Source organism: Lissotriton helveticus, chromosome 3_2 (genome assembly GCF_964261635.1).
Source record: "Lissotriton helveticus chromosome 3_2, aLisHel1.1, whole genome shotgun sequence".
In the NCBI taxonomy this organism is placed as follows: domain Eukaryota; kingdom Metazoa; phylum Chordata; class Amphibia; order Caudata; family Salamandridae; genus Lissotriton; species Lissotriton helveticus.
The window spans coordinates 10,874,486-10,894,472 of record NC_136062.1 but is presented as its reverse complement, the minus strand read 5'-3'; the positions used below and the strand labels follow the sequence as shown (position 1 = coordinate 10,894,472).

The window sequence follows — 19,987 nt, the reverse complement described above, 5'->3', positions numbered from 1 at the left end:
TTTGCGTGGCGCGGGAGGCTTTTTTGGCCTAGAGCCAGTCTTTGACTATTGCCAAAGGCCCCCTTCCGGTGTCCAGTACGCCGCGTTCGGCAACCCCAGCTCAGCTGGGGGATGATGATGCACAAGGAGATACTGCTGAGGAGCCCGGCCCCTCTCGGCCATGGCGCCTTACGACCCCAGCTCTGTGTACTGGCCCCCAGGGGTCAGAGGACACGGCGGATATGTTGGACCCGGAGCTGATTCTACACCCGCGGTCGTCCAAATGGACACCCTGCTCCGAAGTAGCCAAATATGTGGCCAGTAGGATTCTCACCCTCATGGGCCTCGATGACAAAGTGTCCCAGACCCCGGAATTAGATGCTAGAATGGCCACCTTCCTGGCAAAGTTTATGAAAGATCCCAAAAAAGATAAGACAGATCCTGGTGAGCGTGCCAAGATGAGCTCTTGGACGCACTAGGCCCGATAACAATGATTCTTGACAAGGTTGAGGATGCCAAAGCCTCGGGGGGCTCATATCTCCAGAGGCCCTATCTGGTTGGGCTCAGTGAGCGGTGGTGTTTTTAGTCAACGCCAACTGCATGCTCTCTACGGAGCGTGGGCACTTCTTTCCAATCAAGGTGACCCGAAGTTGGGGGACCTGGCTGACTAGGCAGCTGGAGCGGTGGCCAAAGGTGGCCTGTTCGGAAAGCCTTTTATCAAGGAACTCTGGAAATTTGTGAATACTTTCACATCCCTAGATGAAGCACAGTCATCCATGAAACAGGTTTTCTACACCCCCGGGTTTTCCATGGGGCCGGTCGAGGTAGGCCAGTCCTTCCAGAATTCCAGAGGGCAAGGCTACAGGAGCAGGCAATTCCAAGACCAGGCCCGGTACAATAACTTCTATCCATCCCGTGGCAGACGAGGAATAGGGCATGATTTCCGAGGAGGCAACAATGCCTCAAACTCCGGTAAGTGTGTCTACTGCTTCCCTTTTGCAAGTGAGCGGCCGTTTGGCCAGTAATGTGCACGAATGGGATGGTGACGATCACCAGTGATGCTTGGGTGTTGCAAACTGTGCAAGGTTTTCACAGAGTTCTGCGGCTCCCTGCGCCAGTGGGCAAAACTCTGACCCATCCAGTTCTCACAGCGGGAGATAGAGCTCATCGATGCAGAGGTGGCCTCCCTCCTCAAGAAAATGGCTATCTGCCCCATGACGCTGCATCTGCAGGTTTTTTAAGCAATATGTTTTTGGTGGACATGGCGGATGGAGGGAACGCCCGGTGTTGAACCTGCGTGAGTTCAACGAGTAGTTGGTCTACCGCCACTTCAAAAAGGAGGAGATTCACCGCTTGCGGGACATTTTACGCACAAATGACTGGACGGTCAGTCTTCACCTAAAAGACAGGTATTTGGCCATTCCAATTTTTCCACCGCACAGGAAGTTCCTGCAGTTTCTTTGGCGCCACCAGACATACCATTTCACCACTCTGCCTTTCGGACTTTATTCCACTCCGTGGTGTTTCACAAAGGTGCTCAGAACAGATGTGGAACACTTCAGATCGTGGGAAAGCAGCCTCATTGTTTTCCTCAACGACATGCTTCTGTTGGCGCAGGATCCACAGCAGCTGCAGTTGCAACAGGCGGTCGACCTGTTAGAAGGGCTTGGTTTTGCCATCAACGTCAAAAAATCCCTTCTGGTCCCGGCTCAGAAGGCTACTTTCGGGTTGGTTACAGACTCCATTGAGGTTACGCTCAGTCTGCCTTCGAGCATGATGTTTAAAATACGACACGATCTTCGCAGCATGCTGGTCAAGCAGTGAGTACCTCTCAGGCAGATTGCCAGACTTCAAGCCCATTATTGACACGGATCATTCGGTGGGAAGTTTTAAACTAGCACAATCCGAAGCCTCCGGTCCTGACATAAAATGAAAAATGTCCTAGCTATCGCAACAGAAATTTGAAATTCTATTAAGGACTTGGAGGTGAGGATTATCCCACCCACGGAGGTGCTCCGGATGGCCCGCCCGTAGAGAGTAAGTAAAGTGATCCTGAGGCAATGACAGGTGTTATGTTGGGATACGGTAATCTAAGGTTATTCAAAACGACTGTTGGTTTCATGCGTAGGCATGCTTGCCTCGGAGTTAAATGACAAGTGCTTGATTTTGCAGGCTTTGTTGTATTTGCGATACTGATTGCACTTCTTTGATTCCACGAGGGGATTCGGGGAAACAGGAGCCGTAGGAGAAGACGAATGGCGTGACGCGCGCGACGTAAGATGAGGACCTGGACACTGAAAAAGGGCTATATGCTGCATCCTGGCTCCTGATTGGTCAAAGACTGCCATGGACTTTGTTGCCTGTGCTTCGTTTCTTCCAAATCCCCTGGTGTTCTTGGAAATGTGTTTTTTTATGGCTTTAAGGTGGCTGCTGAAAATAAAATTGAGGAAAGAAAAGCAAAGCATAATCCACGCTTCGAAGTCCTTAATAGAATTGAAACTTTCTGTTACGATAGCTAGGGCATTTTTCATTACAGCTGATGAATAGCATGGGCATGCAAAGGAAATATAGTCTTAATCCAGGCTCGGATAGTGTTATTTTCGTGGAAAAACAACCACACCTGTCAATGTTTTTAAAGGGTTAATTTAAAGTAGGTAGGTTATAGATTGAGACACTTTCTATAATTACTCTCAATTTACTTGCTCTATTTTTGGCAGTAATAGGAATAATGTAAGAAGAGAGTGAGGCAATCTTAATTCACAACTTCTTAAATTCAGAATTTTGTCAAGCTCTTAGAAATGGGTACACTTCAAGATTCATTGTTTCTTACACTTTTCAGTAACTAAGTGAAAGCCATAGAAAGGAATAATAAACCTTAGAAAAATATCCTAGCAACGTGTATATTTCAATGTTCAGAGATCAGTATTTTGGAGATTTTTTTAGCCCTTTAAAAGAAAAGAACTCTGCTCAACATTTTTAAAAACACATTTTGTCTATTATAAATAACGAGATGAAGGTAAACGACTCTGGGTACCTTTGGTAAATTTGGCTAGGCCATCTTTAAAAAGAAACTAAGAAAGAAAAAAGTGAGTGACACTGGGATTTGAAAATCTCTTTGCTGGCAAGTGGTTATGACTTCTATCCATGTTAAGCTGAGATAGTTAGAATATTATTTATTCACTGCTCCTTGACAAGATAAGTATGGTCTTTCATGTTTATAACATTTTTCAGGTTTGGATTCACCTTTACTTACTTTAGGAAGCTGCGTATTTCATATCACCCCTAAAATTTATGATTGGGTTTTTGTGTCTTTATGTTCCTGGAGTATGTGGCGACTTTCCCCTTGCTAACGAGTGGCTTGGCAGAACAGCTACCAGGAAGGAGTTTAGTTTCCTTTAGCCTGGATCCATTATTGCCAGGCTATCATAACGCAGACCCGGAGCATTCCCTGCGGCCTGCCAACACTTTATCAAGGGCCTGCGAGTCTTTTAAAAGACGGACATTTTCCCTTGGGATGTAAGCCCACTTTTATAGGCATGCCCAGCGCGCATACAGTATTGCCGGTTGAGCCGGATGGACCAATTTAACGGCATATCTTACATCAATCGTGTAGGAGAAATAGATCGAAACAACTTGCAGATCTAGCCAGGGAAATTTTGTATTTTTGTTGAATCAGAAAATGTTCTTGAAAGCAGAGTTTATCCCAGGTCATCACAACAAGAGCAGACTGGAACTCAAGGTTCAGGACACCAGAAACTAGAAGCGGAGTCCAGTGCATTTCAGGAAGATTCACGATTTGTGGGGGACCCTTCAGGTAGCCCTATTTGCCAGCAGATAGACATTTCAGGTAGAACAGTATTACAGCTGTAGTAAAGATCCCAGGGCATTGGCAGTGGACGCTTTTGGGTAGGCTTGTGATGAGAGAATTGCTATGTGTTCCCTCTATTTGCACTAATCCAGAGGGTGTTGTTAAAGGTCCGAAGGAACGATGCAGCTTCGTTCTGGCAACTCCATTTTGGAATTTGCAAGTTTGGTTCCCTGGAGTAATTGAACTAGCAGTAGAGGTTTCCAGTTTGCTACCAGGTAGTCTAGGCCTTTTGGAAGGGCAGAAAGTAGAGGAGCATCCTTAGATGATAGAAGGAAATTGAAACCTTATTGTATGGAGGATTTCAGGAGGTCGGGTAGATACTCTGTCCTTTCGGGTGAGGCAAAAAATCTATTGGATAAATCATTGGCACCAGGTACCAGAAAAAGACACAGGAGAATGGTGAAAGTAGTGTAGTGGGTGCTTGAAGAAAGTAGTGTAGTGGGTGCTTGAAGAGGATTTTGGATCCATGGAGGCTCCTGCAGTAGAAGTGACAAATTACCTTGAGACGTTGTTCAAATCAGGCTTATCCTTTAGAACTGTTAACTGTTACAAGGACATTCCTTGGTGAATTACTTTGCTGTTGGCAGCGATCCTTTGATGTGCAGAGTGATGAAGGGGATAAGACTACCTAAGGCTCGCTACGATTCCTTATGGAACGCTAATTTTGTTTTTGACATTTTTGTCTCCTATCCTGAAAAATACCTATCTTTCTTTGACACAAATCACGTAAGTTAGTGACTTTGCTATGTCTAATCCCCTTTAGAAGAGTATCAGACGCTAAAGAATTAGAGGTCTGCAGTAGATTATATACCCCGGATGGGGTGCATTTTGAAATTTGGAAAAGGACTAAAACCATGCCTGAAAAACGTAAATCAATTTTTCAATGACCGCATTAAATTTGAGTGGTGAGTTGCATGAGAGTATGGCGAAGGAATGCTGGAATGTAGACTAGATAATGAGGATCCGTTGTTATATTCCTAGGTAAAACCCCTATAAAGTAGTTTTAACAATTACTATTTCTCGCAGGGTAAGGGCAGTGATGACCGAGGCAGGAATTGATTTGTCCAGATTCAGGACACACTCTTCTAGGGGTGTGATGGCTAGTAAGGTGTTTTGGGAAGGTGGTACTCTTGCAGACGTTCTTAAAGTGGCAGACTGGTCAAGAGCTAGCACTTTTGTAAACTTTTATCTTAAATCAGTGGAGTATGAGAATAATCTGGTGCTGGGGAGCTGGAAACATGCATAATAATAGCCTCCGATCTTGTAATGAAATGCAGATTCTCTAATTAGCTTACAGAGAGGATCTTGATTTCATTAAAGACAACAGAGGCTAACACTATCCCACCCGCCACTCCCAATTTGTTTGTTTGGAATGGTCTCAGGTTTATTGTATCTGGATCCTTAACGTGATATTACTATACAGAGGAAGTGTTTTCCTTCATTGAGATTGTTTTGTGGTACCACTTGGTTTCTTCTGTCTTTCAGATACATTTCTTACTGCAAAGAGCTATCAGTCAAGCCAAAGAGCATCTTTTGTTTTCGTCACAGCCTAAAAAGAAAGACTATGCTTAGAGACATGGAGTTATATATTGTTTTTTAAGTTCTAAAACCGGAATGATTTGTTTATGGTGTATTTTATGTTCTTTTAAGTACTGCATGTTGAGGCAGCAATACAAGCATAATGGTAGTCTCCGTTGTCTTTCATGAAATAAAGATTCTTTCTCTCTGTATGCCAATTGGTGAATTGCCATTCTCTCCATTTTAAGCTGAGCTAGTTAAAAATGTTTTGGTCACTTGAAATATTTATTATAGCACACATGTTCACAAACATTATGGTCTAAAATAAAAACATAAAACACAGGAGTGGTTTCTCCCTTTTTACTCTGCCACAAACATTTACACTATTAAAGAATTTTTCTTTTTTTTACCTGAGTAAGAAGCATGAAGGCATTATCAGCTCGTAGATGTTTTGTCAGAAACTCCACACAATGTGCTTCTAGAGCCGGAACTGCATATTTTTTAGCAGTGTAAAGAGTTGTCATCACCGTCTCAGGACCAATCTGTACTTCATCAGAATAAAGAAACCTAAAAAAGCAGTCACATACAAATAGTTAATTCTTTAATGTCGTGTAGGTCAGTGTGCCAAAAGATGTGATGAAACTGTGTGTTTATTCACATTTGAGAATTTGGAAGCAAAACAATAGAGAGAAACCTAATATACCTAGCAATGTCTCCACCGTAGCCCTCCTTTATTCTGTATTACTTTTTTTCTTTGTCTGTTTTTGTGGATTAGAAATATAACATTGTTTTTACAGATACTGATAGATAATTCCATGGAATTACAAACGTTTCTATTAAAAATTTAGTGTATGTCTTCTTCTGAAGTTTGTGCATACAGGGTCATACTATGGTATCTAAAACAGAAGTAAAACAAATAAAAGTACCTAAATGCACCCACTTGCGTGCATCTAAAGATTGTAGCTCAAGCATACCTTCGGACATTAGAAGTTTACTCTTCAAATCAGAACAAGCATTTGCAATGCAGTAGGTCTCGCATTCACGTAAGTTTAAGCTGTTAGCATTGTAAAGGACAATGCCTTTTATTTATGTTTTGTGTTTTAAAACCTAAATAAAAGGCATTGACAAATACAATATTAATAGCTCAAACTCGCGTGAATGCGAGATCTATTGCATTACAAATACTTGTTGTACACGCCTGGCTGATGTAGTCCTAATGTTGTCTGAACACATACATGTTTTACTATTAATTTAATAATACAGAGTCTCAGCCTAGATCACTCGAACACAGCAAAACACATCACAAGATGAGGCGCAAAACCGTGTTGTACTTACAATTTCCAGAATCATTAATATTCCAGCCGCACACTTGACAAACCTAACATTGAAGGAGTTGAATTTCCAGGAGGGGGCTTTAGAGCTGGACCCACCCGGTGTGCTGGTTTTTGATGGGAACTCAGCCCTGACTTAAGGACTGCTGTATTAAGGGGTTTCAAATAAAGCAGAGTACCTCAATGCATGAAGCAAAGCACCCTGTTTGTTTCCCAATATTCCCTCTGACGTCACCCTGATGACCTTTGCACCATGACACTCTTGTGTGCTATGCGCTTTCCGTACTGCCTTCAAGGGAGCTGGCACGAGCAGCCTAGCAGTCATCTGAGAACAACACTACTTTAACGTCAGAAGCAGCCAGCAGTGCATACACACCCCTTTCTTCAGAACCGGCTTCCAGGCGCTGACTTTGGTCACGTTCCTCCCTCTCAAGCGTGGTCGTTAAACAGCCTGGCAGGGCTTGGGTGAGCACAGCCTAAGTACACATCGACAGAGAATGCAGGAACACACAGTTGCCGCAGAAATGGCTGAGTGGTGTGTGATGAATTTTGAAGTAGTGCCTTGAGTACCGGTGGTCTCAGGGCAGGCGCTTGCGGTCGATCTTATTTCGAAGGTGGAGTAGTGCATGTGCTTTTCAATATGTATAGTTTACGATTGAGTCTGAGCTTAACTGCCATGCAGCCGTTTAAGAACAATGTTGGCTTGTGTGCTCGAGTTATCATGGAACTTCCTTTTTCATGAGAATGTGAGCGAGTCTCTCAGAGTCAGATGTATGTGGCTGCACTTTTGTGATGGAGAGGGACTGACCCCAACTAAACCGTAAAATCACTGTGGAGGAGAAGAGGGAAAGCATTAAATTCGGCCAACCTATGTGATAATTCGAGCACACAAGCCAACATTGTTCTTAAACGGATGCATGTCGTGATTTAAACAAAAAATTCGTGCAGTTTTCAATTAATGAAATACATAAAAAACGCAAATTGTAATGAGATTAACAAGGGGGATACGGAGGAACGCTTGGAGCTGAAGCGCAAACAGTTCCACGTTCTCCTCAGCACCATCCACGAGCTTCAGCAGACCCAGGAGAACAACACAAAACTGGGCGAGAAGTCAGAGGAAATGCACACGCACAGTGAGAGTAAACAAATACAATCCCCTTAGGAACAAGCCCGGAAGTGCTTGGTGCGTGCGTGTGTGCACAGCCTGCTCTTTTTAGAAGCACATTCTTGTGCTTGTGGCGCGCCCCTGCGCGCTCCCGCAAGGTGTAGGCCGCCACAAGCACGAGTATGTGCTTCTAAAACGAGCTGCACGACGGCTAAAGGTCGCCTATGCAGCGTATGCGCGCTGCATAGGCAAAACCTAAAAATGCGCCTCTATTGTCTTTACCAGTGATAGTCTGGTGTTGAGGAACTCAAGTTATCAAGACAAAACATGCCACCATCACAACAGGGGTGAACTATCAAAAATCGAGATCAATGTACACAACTTTTTATTTACATTTTTACCAAATTGAATTTTTTTTTTAGCTCTACTGTTTTTAAAAAGGAGGTCCCACAAAAATAGCAAATTAAATTACTTGGAGAAAAAGAAAACAAATGAACAAGCCAAGCGAGGCAAGTAATCATTTCAACTAAAATGCATGAACACGTAAGAACACAAACCTTAAACCACCACTAGAAACTGCATTTTATTTTAAATAAATCTTGATACTATTAAACAAGCACTGACAAAGCAAATGTATTTTGCATTTGTATAGTGAATATTTTCATGGTCGCACACAGAGGTTATATAGGCAAAGAAGAAAAAGTAGAGAAGAAAAAAGTAGGCAGTGAAAACGGGGCAGAGTGGGGTAATGGAACTGCAGTACCACAGAGATGAGAAAGATTATCAGATGAAGAAATGAGTGGAGGAGAAGAGGGGTGAGATAAACTTTGTTAAAAAGGTGGGTACAGAAGTACGAAGTGAGTGTAGGAATAGATGTTACTGTAATTGAATACAGAAACAACTTTCTCCTGTTGTTTTGGGGACTTTAAGGCACAACCTCCTACTTGAGGAAGGCTATGTCTCATCAATTCCTCTAATGTTCAAGTTGAAAGGATGGGAGCTGTGTGTTTTTCCATGTAGACTGGTCTGATCCCCTGCAGCATTTCCCGTCTGAGGAAGGAACAAATAACATCACTGTTTCAAGTCAGGGAGAATATTCCCATCGATCACCTGAATGCCTAGCATCAAGAATTTCTCTGATGGACTTTATTTCTGAGGTCCTTGCTAATCTCAGCTGTTGGCAATGAGTTTCCATTCCTCAGTCACCCTCGTGACTTACAGAAATCGAGTGCAGGCATAAGGATTCTCTAGGAAAGAAAGTTTTCCAAAGAAAAGCCAACATCAATTCAGCTGTTGCAAAGGATATATAATTTGGGGATCAATGTCACATGTTCAGACCAAAGAAAATAATTATTGGACAGTACTGTAAACGGGATGGTTACATCAGACCACATGGCTAGCTACATGAAGGACAGAGCAGAGCTTTTAGACGGCTTGTGTAATATACAAAAACAATTGAAAGAAATATATTTGTATGGCACACCATATGGTGTGGTGCTGAGGTAATCATAAAGGTTGAAACTTACTGCTAATGTATGACTGTTCAGTAGACTTAGCATTTGTTTGCCAGCAGATGAGGTGATGCAGTAGAGGACTATGCAAACATTTGAATAATTACTTTGAGAGTAAAAAAAAATAACAAGCATTTGCAATGCAATAGGTCTTGCAGTTACCCAAGTTTAAGCTAATGGCGTTGTAAATGACAATGCCTTTTATTTATGTTTTTAAAACGAAAACAAAAATAAAAAGCATTGAGACGCGGTGCGCGGCGAAGTAAGATGGCCGCCACCTAGGGAGTCTCCGCCGCATCGAGCAGCGCTCGCCTGTCAGGGACCTTTCCTGCACGTCCCCGCAGCCCTCCGACGGTGGTTCCGGACGTCGGAACGTATGGAGACTGCTCCCATCACTTGAGGGACCTCACGGAGGTCTTTTGGCACCTTTTAAAGCTCCTGTTTTTCACAGAGCTCTGACGGCCGCCATTTTGGGTATTTTTCCTCTGTGCAATTACCTTCCTCTTGGTGCAATGCTGTGGTGCTGTTTTTCCTCCTCTTTTGCCCATTCTCTGCTATTTAATGCTGAATATTAGCACTTTTGTTGGGCAATTATGACTTATCTTCCTCTCCTTCTGTTCCTAGCTTTCATCTTTTGATTTTAGTTGCCGCCTATTAGGGAACACACGTAACTTCATGGCGTGGTGACCTATTTTGCCTCTATTTACGTGGTGCTTATCGTTACACGCTTGCTCCTCAGGATACTCTTGTTTTTCCTCACTTTTCTGTGGTAACGCCTCACTTTTCTTCTGGACCAGCTGCACTGTTGCCCCTTTTTTAGGATTCTGTCACAGCATTGCCTTGCTTGTTGTTCCACGTTTGCTGTTATCATGGAACTTTCACAGAAATCCCAGGGCGCTTCAATTGGGGGTCGGAAGGACACTAAGGCTAGCACCAGTAAACGCCTCAAACATGACCCACCTTCTCCTTCCAAGTCGCCTCTACCACTTACGTTGGAGGACATCATGGAAGAACTGCGCCTTCTCAAGCCCTTCATGTCAGACACTGCAGCCGCCATTCAGCGCATTGAGGAGAAATGGACTAGACTTGACTCCAGATTATCTGACGTGGAACAGAAGGTCAGTGATGTCCAGGATGTGCTGACTACGGTCGAAACCCTTAAAAAGGAGGTTGGTCAGTTGAAAAAGTCTACGGAGGATTTGGAAAACCGAAATAGGCGCAATAATTTATGCTTTTATGGTATTCCAGAGAATTCAGAAGATAATGACTTATTAGCATTCCTTAAATCACAAATTCTTCCACTTGTTGGTCTTCCTAAAACTATGGGTTTCAACATCCAGAGGGCGCATCGGCTTGGACCTCGGAATTCTTCTAGTCCCTCCAAACCACGTTGCTTACTTTCTCCTTTATTCAGACCTCATGGCTATTCTAACGGCAGCTAAGAAACATAAACAACTCGTCTGGTCAGGCCATAGAATTTTCCTGAGCCAACATGTCTCCAAATCCACTGCTAGCCGCCGGAAGGAATTCCTTGACCTGAGACCTGCACTTCACTCAATGAACGCTCGCTATGGGTTGATCCACCCCTGTTTTTAGGTTTCGCCTGGCCGAAGGCTGCGCACTGCGCAGCTTTTCGGCACAGGCGAAATCTAATGTTTACTATATGGGCTATAGGAACGTCCCCCGGCTCCCATTGGCTAGCTCCATAAATGGAGGCTAGCCATTGGAAGCCGGATCTGTCCGTCAAGGCCGGACCAGATTAGGGGGCGTTCCCGCGATTTTTTCTCTCTCCGCCTCTGCGATGTCGTCATCGCGGCGGTGGGCGGAGTTTCGTTTTTTTTTTTCAAACACCTGCCTTTTTCACTCAGTGCTGAAATGAGTCCCGCAATGGAGTTTTGCAACGGCACACCACAAGTCCATGAATTTGTGTTGTTTTAGAAATTATTTTAATGCCCAATTACAATTTTGATTGCGTCGAAAAATGTTGCTTTCAAAGCCGTCTTATTTTTTTAATCTAAATTGACAGGGATTGCTTCGGTGTTTGCTAAATTATCAACTAAAAACAATGGATCGGTTTTAGTATTTTGCCCCTTGGAAACTGTCATGAATTTTCCCATTTGCGGATGTTCACTTAAATTATAACTGGCATAGTGTTATTTTTATTGGTATGTTTAATTTAAAAGTTAAGTGTAATGGTTCGAAAAAGCAGTCGTTTTAATCTGACCCGCAAGTGAAGTGGCCATCCCAAACTAACAGATAATACAGGGGTGCATTCCCAGCCCAAATAATAATGCTAATAACTCGAGTTTCCTGCAGGGCTCCATACAACCCTTCTGTCATCTCCAAGAGCTGTGAACAGCGGGTGCAGGTTTATGGCTGGCTTGCCTGGATGCTCGCCTGTCCTTGCTTGCTCATAATATAGTATCAGCCTCCATACATTTTTGTATATGACTGACCACTTGCTGGTTGCAGGGTGTGATAATCTTTGCTGTGTTTACATCTGGGCCGAGCCTTCGTGCAAACGGTGGGTGGGACAGTCGCTGCTTGGTGGCTTGTGGCCGGTTTGCACATAATACTCCTAGTGGTGGAAAAGAGAGTGGGAGGGGCTCAGAAGAGTTATCTTTCATATTTAATATAGCTTTGACAGAGACTGAACGCGAGCCAAGCTCTTCGGACTTTTTTCAGAAATCGGCATAAGTCGTGTGCAAATCTGACACAATGCTCCTGTCTCACTTTGATGTGAGCATTTATCTGTGCCCTGCTGTCGGCTAGCACACTCTGATCTTGGGCACTTCTTGTCCGAGTTCTCCGTTGGATTAACTTCTCATTTCCTTCCAATTTGTGACCTTTGTTCAGATGGATTATAGCAGGAAAGATGTGTGTCCCGTGTTTGTAATTGTGAACTCTCATTGCTGCTGCTCTCACAAGGACTGTGCCAAGGAGGTGAGTAGCTATCACAGAGACTGTGTTGGGTTTTCTGAGTCGGAATTTTTGGTAGCAGATTATTTCTGAAATAAAATGGTGACTTGGTTGAAACTCGGCTAGCTTCTTCGGAAACGCAGAGTAATATAATCCAACTCTCTGGCATCCGAGTAACACAAGTCCTACTCCATTTAAAGTGTTCATACAATCATGACCGTCGCAGATCCTAGACAGTCGTAGCGGTTTTTACCTCGTTATTGTTCATGTAGCACATTTGGTGCTTGCATTGTTTATGCTTGCTTTTCACAACTTAAAAAAAACTAAAAAAATCTGCGTGTCGAGACTGAAACTCCAGTTCTCCAAAACTTGAATATGGCAAGTCCTTTTGCTTCTTTTTTTTACTAGACACTGTAAAACTGAGCTAAAGGTATGCTTCAATCCTGCACAGTGTTTTAGTTCCTATTTCTTCTTACTGGTACCTCGTTTTCTGCTTCGGGGGTCACCTTTACCAATTGTTTAGCTGTGTTCTAGTGCTGTTCTCTCCCCCTGGTATAGCGCTTCTCCCGCAAATAGTACACAAGTGGTGAAAGGTCCATTTTGCGTTGGAATGTTTTTTAGGCAAATTCTTTCTGAATTTTGATAACCTAGCTATTCAATGCAATGGTTTCGCCTTTGGAAAAGTTATAGCTAATGGCAATGTAAATGACAATGCCATCTATTTTGCTATTCTCAAAACAAACACATAAATTCAAATTTTGACATTTACAATGCCAATAGCTCTAAATTTTCCAAAGGCGAAACCATTGCATTGAAAATGCTTGTTTCAAGATTACGTACAAAGAACGTACTTTCAGCTTCGATGATCCAGTAGACCTTCGCAAGTTCATTCACTCTCACAGTGCGGATCAGATGGAACTCAGCAAGCCATGAAAACTTATTGCTTTCTTTGTATTTTGTCTTAATTGTTGTTGCTGTTTAAGTCTCCTGTCAATGTTTTTTTTTTATTCATTGTATGCTGTTTCCCTGTTCATTATCTTGCTTTTCATTATCATTGCCTTTGTTTTATTTTATTTTTCAAGGTGTTTCTGTTCAGTCCAGCTGCTGGCCTCCCCTTCATTGTTGCCCTCTCACGAGTCCCACATTTGCTGTATTATCTCCTGACCCTGTTTCTTCCCATTGTATGGTAAGCTCCCTGTATCCTCCTTTTGTATGTATTATCCATTATGTTTATCTTGGTGTAAAATGGTAACGTCTCACTCATCCTATTCCTCTTATTTTATCTTATGTACCTCTTCTTCACTTTGTCCCTTTTTATCTTTTCACTTTATCGGTGTACAGCTCCTGTGTGGCTGTCTTACTTTTTACCGCCCCCTCTCCCTTTCTAATGCTTTTCCTTTTACAGTGCTCCTTGACTCGAGTCTGCGGACTCTTGGTCATCTTCTCCTTGATATTCTCTCTGGTGGAGTTCTATCCTCCACTGCTTCTCTTTTTCTTTCTCTTCCTCCTTTCTTACTTGCCTTTCTATTTTCTCTCTTCCTCCTTTGGTCTCTTCATTTTTTATCTCCTTCCGTTTCTCATATTTTTGCTCATCTCATACTTTTGGGTTCTTTTCCCTTCTTTATCTTCTTTTCATGTTCCCTATGAATTTTTTCTTTCCATGTTGTTACGTCCTTTTTTCTGATACTCATTCTTACCGTTCACCATTCCCATTTCCTTTCTATCTTATTTACTTGATTTTCATTACTTTTCCTTTTAAAATTGTTTCCTACTTTAATTCTCTATTTTTCTCTACTCCTCTCTTATGAAAGGTTTACGTATTATTACTTGGAATGTTAAGGGATTACGTAATCCCATTAAAAGACATCGAGTGCTTTCACACCTTGCTCGTTTAAATTGTCAAATTGCTATGTTGCAGGAATCTCATCTTACCACCCAAGACATTTCCATGTTACGCAGGTATTGGGTTGGTGAGATCTTCTGTTCTTCTGCTGTAAATAATAAGAATGGTGTGCTCATTTTATTTCATAAGTCTTTAAATGTTGTTCTGCAAAATGAATTTTCTGATAATAATGGTAGATGGTTATATTTAGATGTTATGGTTAATAATCACCCTTTTTCGTTGTGCAACGTTTATGGCCCCAATGGTGTTGATTTATCCTTCTGGAATGATTTTTCCACCCTCCTCTCCTCCCATTCTGCTGAACATTTAATCCTTGGTGGAGACTGTAACCAATTAATGGACCCTTTCCTCGACCGCAAATCTCAAACTAGATATATCCCCAATAGAATGCAGAAAGGCTTCTCCAAGACTATTGCCAATAGAGGTCTCATAGATGCTTGGCGCACTTCTCATCCAGACACCCTAGAATTTTCCTTTTTTTCCCCTGTCCACAAATCACACTCACGGATTGATTATTTCTTTCTCACACAACCCGCTTTTCAATTTGTAAACAACATTGATATAGGTTCCATTCTCATCTCCGATCACGCACGCCCCTGTCATTTTAAATATAGACTATCCTTCACCTTCCTCTGCTTCCAAGAGATGGCGCTTTAATAACTCCCTTCTTCTCGATTCTCAATTTTCTGAGCACTTTCTCGCCTTCGCTCATGAATTCTTTCAACTTAATCTTTCCTCTGTCTCTCAATTTCATGTTCTCTGGAACGCCTTTAAAGCCTCCGCCAGTGGCTTTATTATAGATTATGTTTCTCGGAAGAAGAAGGCTCTCTCCCACTCTCAATCTCTTCTTAAACAAATTAAAGCCCTCGAGCATAAGTACTTTAGTACTTCGTCTCCTGATATATTATCCCTTCTTATCCGTACTAAGATGCAATATAACAAACTTTTCTGGGATTCTGCTAGTAATTCCCTTCTTAAGTTTAACGCTAAAATGTATGGTGGTCGTAACAAAGCCGGTCGATCTCTAGCAAATTATTTGAAAATTAAAAAACAAAAGTCTAACATAGCAGCTATTAAAGATGTTTCTGGCACCTTGCACTTCTCCGACTCCTCTATACTTGATTGTTTTTCTAATTATTATTCCTCTTTATATACAGCGGAGACTTCACCCTCTTCTGATCTACTTGACTCCTTTTTCCAAAAAATCCCTAAGTCTCCTGACCATGTCCCTGACGTCACCTCCCTGGATTCACCCATTTCAGCTGTGGAGCTTGTTGAGGCGCTGTCCCTCTTGCCTAAAGATAAAACACCTGGACCGGATGGTTTCACTGTTCGTTTTTTCTTACACTTTAAATCCCTTCTGGTCCCTCATTTATTGTCATTGTTGGATTCCTTTTTATCTACTGGTGAATCTCGGGGCTCCTTCACGCAGGCCATGCTCTGTCTCATTCCAAACAAGCATTTGCAATGCAATAGGTCTCGCATTAGGAAAGTTTGAGCTATTGGTATTGTAAATGGCAAAGTTTTTATTTATGTTTCTTTTTTTTTTAAATAGCTAAATTAATAGCTTCGTCATTTACAATGCCAATAGTTATAACTTTCGCAAATGTGATACCTATAGCATTTGTAATGCAATATGTTTTGTATTTACAAACCGCGAGAGGACAAAAAAAAGCTCCGGACCACCGCCTCCTCCCAGGCCTTCAAAAGGGACCTCAAAGTTCTCCTCCTCCAGAGACACCTCCAAAAGTAATTCACGTCCTCTTGCTATTTGTGAGGAAGACTTCCCACTACTGATAATTTCTACTTTCCATGACCATGGAAGTGCCTTCCCAGTGTATGCCTGTGATTGGAGGGTCTGCCTTTTTGCAGTATTTTCCATGTACTGGTGTTCGGTGCCCTTTTGTAATATGCACACACCACTCTGCCCTTGCAACACACGGCTGCTACCTCTCATATGTCTTTACCTTTGATACTTGCACAAGTGCCACCTTGCCCATATAACGCTTGTTCCTGAGCCTGAGTGTCTACCACTTATTGCAGGACTATACCTCTAATTATACTCTGTTTTCTCTTATAACTACACACTTGTCACTTTCATTTCCTCTTGTGCACTTTTGACTACCTCATGTATTTTTGTTGCTCACAATTTTTACTCAAGTATTTTGTTTGCTCACGATTGTCACTATTACCTTTACTACCTCATGTATTTTTGGTTGTTCATAGTTTTTACTACCTCATGTATTTTGTTTGCTCACAATTGTCACTATTACCTTATGTAAGTAACGTATGTTTTTGCAACCTGTTCTTTTGTAATGTTTCACATTATGTTTCATTTCTGTTCCTAATGTGAGGCGCTCTGACGCCTTCGGGTAAAGTCCGCGCTATATAAAAATGCATAAATAAATAAATACCGCCTTCGGCTAAAGTCCGCGCTATATAAAAATGCATAAATACATAAATAAATAAATACCGCCTTCGGGTAAAGTCCGCGCTATATACAAATGCATAAATAAATAAATACCGCAAATCATCCTCGTCACTTTGCCGGCCTGCGACCAGGAAGTCAGGCAGGCCGGCGCGACAACCGGAAACAGGAAGTAGGAGGGCGGGAGCCTACCCCGCCTCCCACGGAAGAGATGCGATTGGAGCCGTGTTTGGAGCACCGGAGCAGGCAGGAGCCTACCCTGCGCCCCGGTGCCGAAGGAGGGAAGAAGAGTCCTGCTGCCGGGCCCTGCAGCTGAGGAGAGCCGCCGCACCAAGGAAGCCGGTGAGTGGGTTGCTGAGCTGCGGGGGGAGCATGTGTGTGCGCGCGCGGGGGGGGGGGCGGGCTGGGTATGTGTGTGTGCGTGCGTGTGTGTGTATGTGTCTTGGAGTGCGTGTGTGTGACTGTGGGGGAGGGGGTGTGTGTGTGAGCGAGTGTCTGTGTGTGCGTGCGTGCATGCAGAGGGGTGGGGGCTGCCTGCGTCTGTGTGAGCAAGGGCTGTGAGTTACTCTGCGCATGCGCGGGTCAGACGCGCGCTCCCTCGGTGAAAACTGCTAGGGAAACGCTCGTGTCAGATTGGTGTCCACATTCCTAAAAACGGGCAGCATTAGGTCTGAAGCAGACACTATCAATGCTCACGCATTGAGAGTACGTCTGCTCGACCTAACAAGTAAAACAATTGCCAATGAATTACAATGTTAGCCAATCAAAAAAATATACATTAATTGACAAAAGTAGGCACTCGACGCCTAAAAAGAGAGAGCACAAAAGAGAAGCCGTGGATTGCAAAAGGGAGAAATATTGGGGCTTGAGAAAAAACAAGTTTTAAGAAAAATACAGGGGAAAAAACTAAAGAAAATCAAAATGTTGTGAAAAGCAAAATATAGACGAGCTTGATAAGGTCCAAATAGAGCGGTCACAAAATGACTAACAAGTCGGTACAAGAGAAAGTGGAACAGAATTAGTTGGAGGGAAACTTAGGAAAACATGTATTTTAAAAAATACTGTAAAGTTGCAATCTACAAATCCTTATGACAGAAGAAATGTGAAATATCCTGTATAGCTATCTTTCATTTAGCTACAAGTTTACTTTAAAATTCTTGTTAAATAATGAATAAGCCTTCTTTATTTAAGGTGCATTGCCCCTGTGTCTTTAGTGGATAGCTTCTATTGTATGAATATCCACTTTTAAAAGTGAAAAGGGCATCATGTGAAACGTAGTCTAAAACAATTTAGTAAACATATATTTCCGTCCAAGCAAACATTTATTACTGCCAGGAATATTGGACTCCTTACATGAGACAACATAGAGAGCGAAGCGAAAATGAAGTTAGCTCTCTAGATGACTACACAATAATGAACCTCCAATTTTACTTCAGAAGGCTAATAGAAGTCTCTCAGTTCTGCGTCATACTCTCGGTGACTAACGCAGTCTTAAAATTACACAGAAGAGCACTTTATTTCATATTTCATTTTTAGCTTAAAGACAATAGTTTCTATCATTTTGAAACAATCAATAGGTGCATTCCATTCAAGAAAAAATGTTGCACTATTTCAAATGTTGGTCTTTTCATTTGTCTGGGTTTTAGTCGCAGTTGTGCAGCTGCTATCGCATATTTCGTATGTTTTTTGTCGGCTAAAAGATTCCGCTCGAGGACCACTTATGCAGAAAGTTCACCAGTTACAAAGCAATAGTTTATTGCCAACAAACGGCGCCAGGGATCAGACACAGAACAGCAGACAGGTTCACTGATCGTGTGATCGTCCAACATGGCCCCTGAACATGCACGAGAATCGAACCAGAGAAAGGACTGCAGCCTCCGTCTCGAAAGAACAAATCCAAGTACGGATGTCCTGAAGCACATGCAATTCATTAATTTGTCAACAAACGGGGAAACACGCGCACCTCTCTCTACACGCATGCCTTCTGATCCGAGCTCAAGGACATTTATGGGAAGTATTTTGTCAAACCATAACGTTCTGGACTGTACCTATTAATAACAAGGTTTTCAATCCCGGGCGGAAGTCAGGCAGGCCGGGGGCGGGACGTGAAGACACACCGGAAGCCCGGGCGGGCTCCCGTGAGGTGAGAGAGCCTCGCACGCACAGAAGGAAGAGACCGCCGCCGCCTGCAACGAGCCCTCGCCTGAAGACAAGTACCGGTGAGTGGGGGCCTTTACTGAGCTGCGAGGGCGGGGGGCATGTGTGTGTGCGTGGGGCGGCGGGGGGCTCTGTATGTGTGTGAGCGTGCGTGTGTGTATGTGTCTTGGAGTCTGTGTGTATGCGTGCGTGTGTGTATGCGTGTGTGATGACTGCGGGGGGAGGGAGAGAGTGTGTGCGAGCGAGTGTCTCTGTGTGTGTATGCGCATGCATGCATGTGTGTATGTGTGGGGATGTGCACGGCGCGGGAATTCTTGTGAATGTGGACGGAGCCGACGTGCGCGTGCAAGCAGCTGAATCCAGCCGGGGAGAAGCGCGTGCACCTTCTCGTCCGTCCTTCCCTCCAGACAGCTGACTATACGTCTCCGTCCCTGGAAGCATCCTTTGGATGCTAATTCCAGGGCGAGACCTAAAAAGGACAAAGACCCTACCTTGTGCAAGAATTATAGACCAATCTCCCTGATTAATACCGACTGTAAAATCTATGCTAAGCTTCTTGCTCTCCGTATTAATAAGGTTATACCTGATTTAGTTAACATCTATCAATCTGGGTTTGTTAAGGGTCGCTCCATTACGGATAACTCGAGCACCCTGCTTAATATTATTCACCTAGCATCAAAATCTGATTCCCCTCTTGCAGCTGTTACCCTAGATGCTGAAAAAGCTTTCGATAGGGTTAGCTGGGACTTCATTTTTGGCTCCCTGAGATGGCACGGTTTTAGCCCCACTATTATCAATCTCATTAAACTGTTATATTCTGCTCCGACCACTTCAATTTGGGTTAATGGCTGTCAGTCTGGTTATTTCCTTCTTCATCGTGGTACTAGACAGGGTTGCCCCCTTTCCCCCCTCCTTTTCATCCATGCCCCGGAACCCTTTCTTGAAACCATTAGACGGTCCACACTGTATACCGGTTTTTTCATTTTCAAAATGTTGATATTAAATTCACGGCTTTATGCCGACGACATCCTTCTCTTCCTTTCCAACCCATCCGTCTCGTTACCAGAATTTTTTTCTTTATTGAGTAGTTATTCTGCTGTTTCTGGCTATAAGTTAAATGTGGACAAATCTGAAAATTTACCCCTCAATAAATTCGGTCTTCCCTCTCTGTTTTCGGACTCTGGTTTTGAATGGTCCTCTTCCCATATCAAATGTCTTGGTGTTCTATATTGTAATAATCTCAAGGATCTTGTTAAGATTAATCTTGC

The 19,987-nt window shown here is 43.0% G+C and overlaps 1 protein-coding gene across 2 annotated transcripts in view; it reads right to left on the bottom strand.

The window, feature by feature from the left end:
* The window catches only part of BTBD1 (BTB domain containing 1), a 256,914-nt gene that overhangs the window by 183,253 nt on the left and 53,674 nt on the right, over nt 1-19,987 (bottom strand). For both annotated transcript variants that reach the window (XM_078684739.1, XM_078684738.1), the window contains exon 2: nt 5,776-5,932. In XM_078684739.1, coding sequence (XP_078540865.1) covers nt 5,776-5,932 — 157 coding nt within the window. The remainder of the gene's footprint in view (nt 1-5,775; nt 5,933-19,987) is intronic.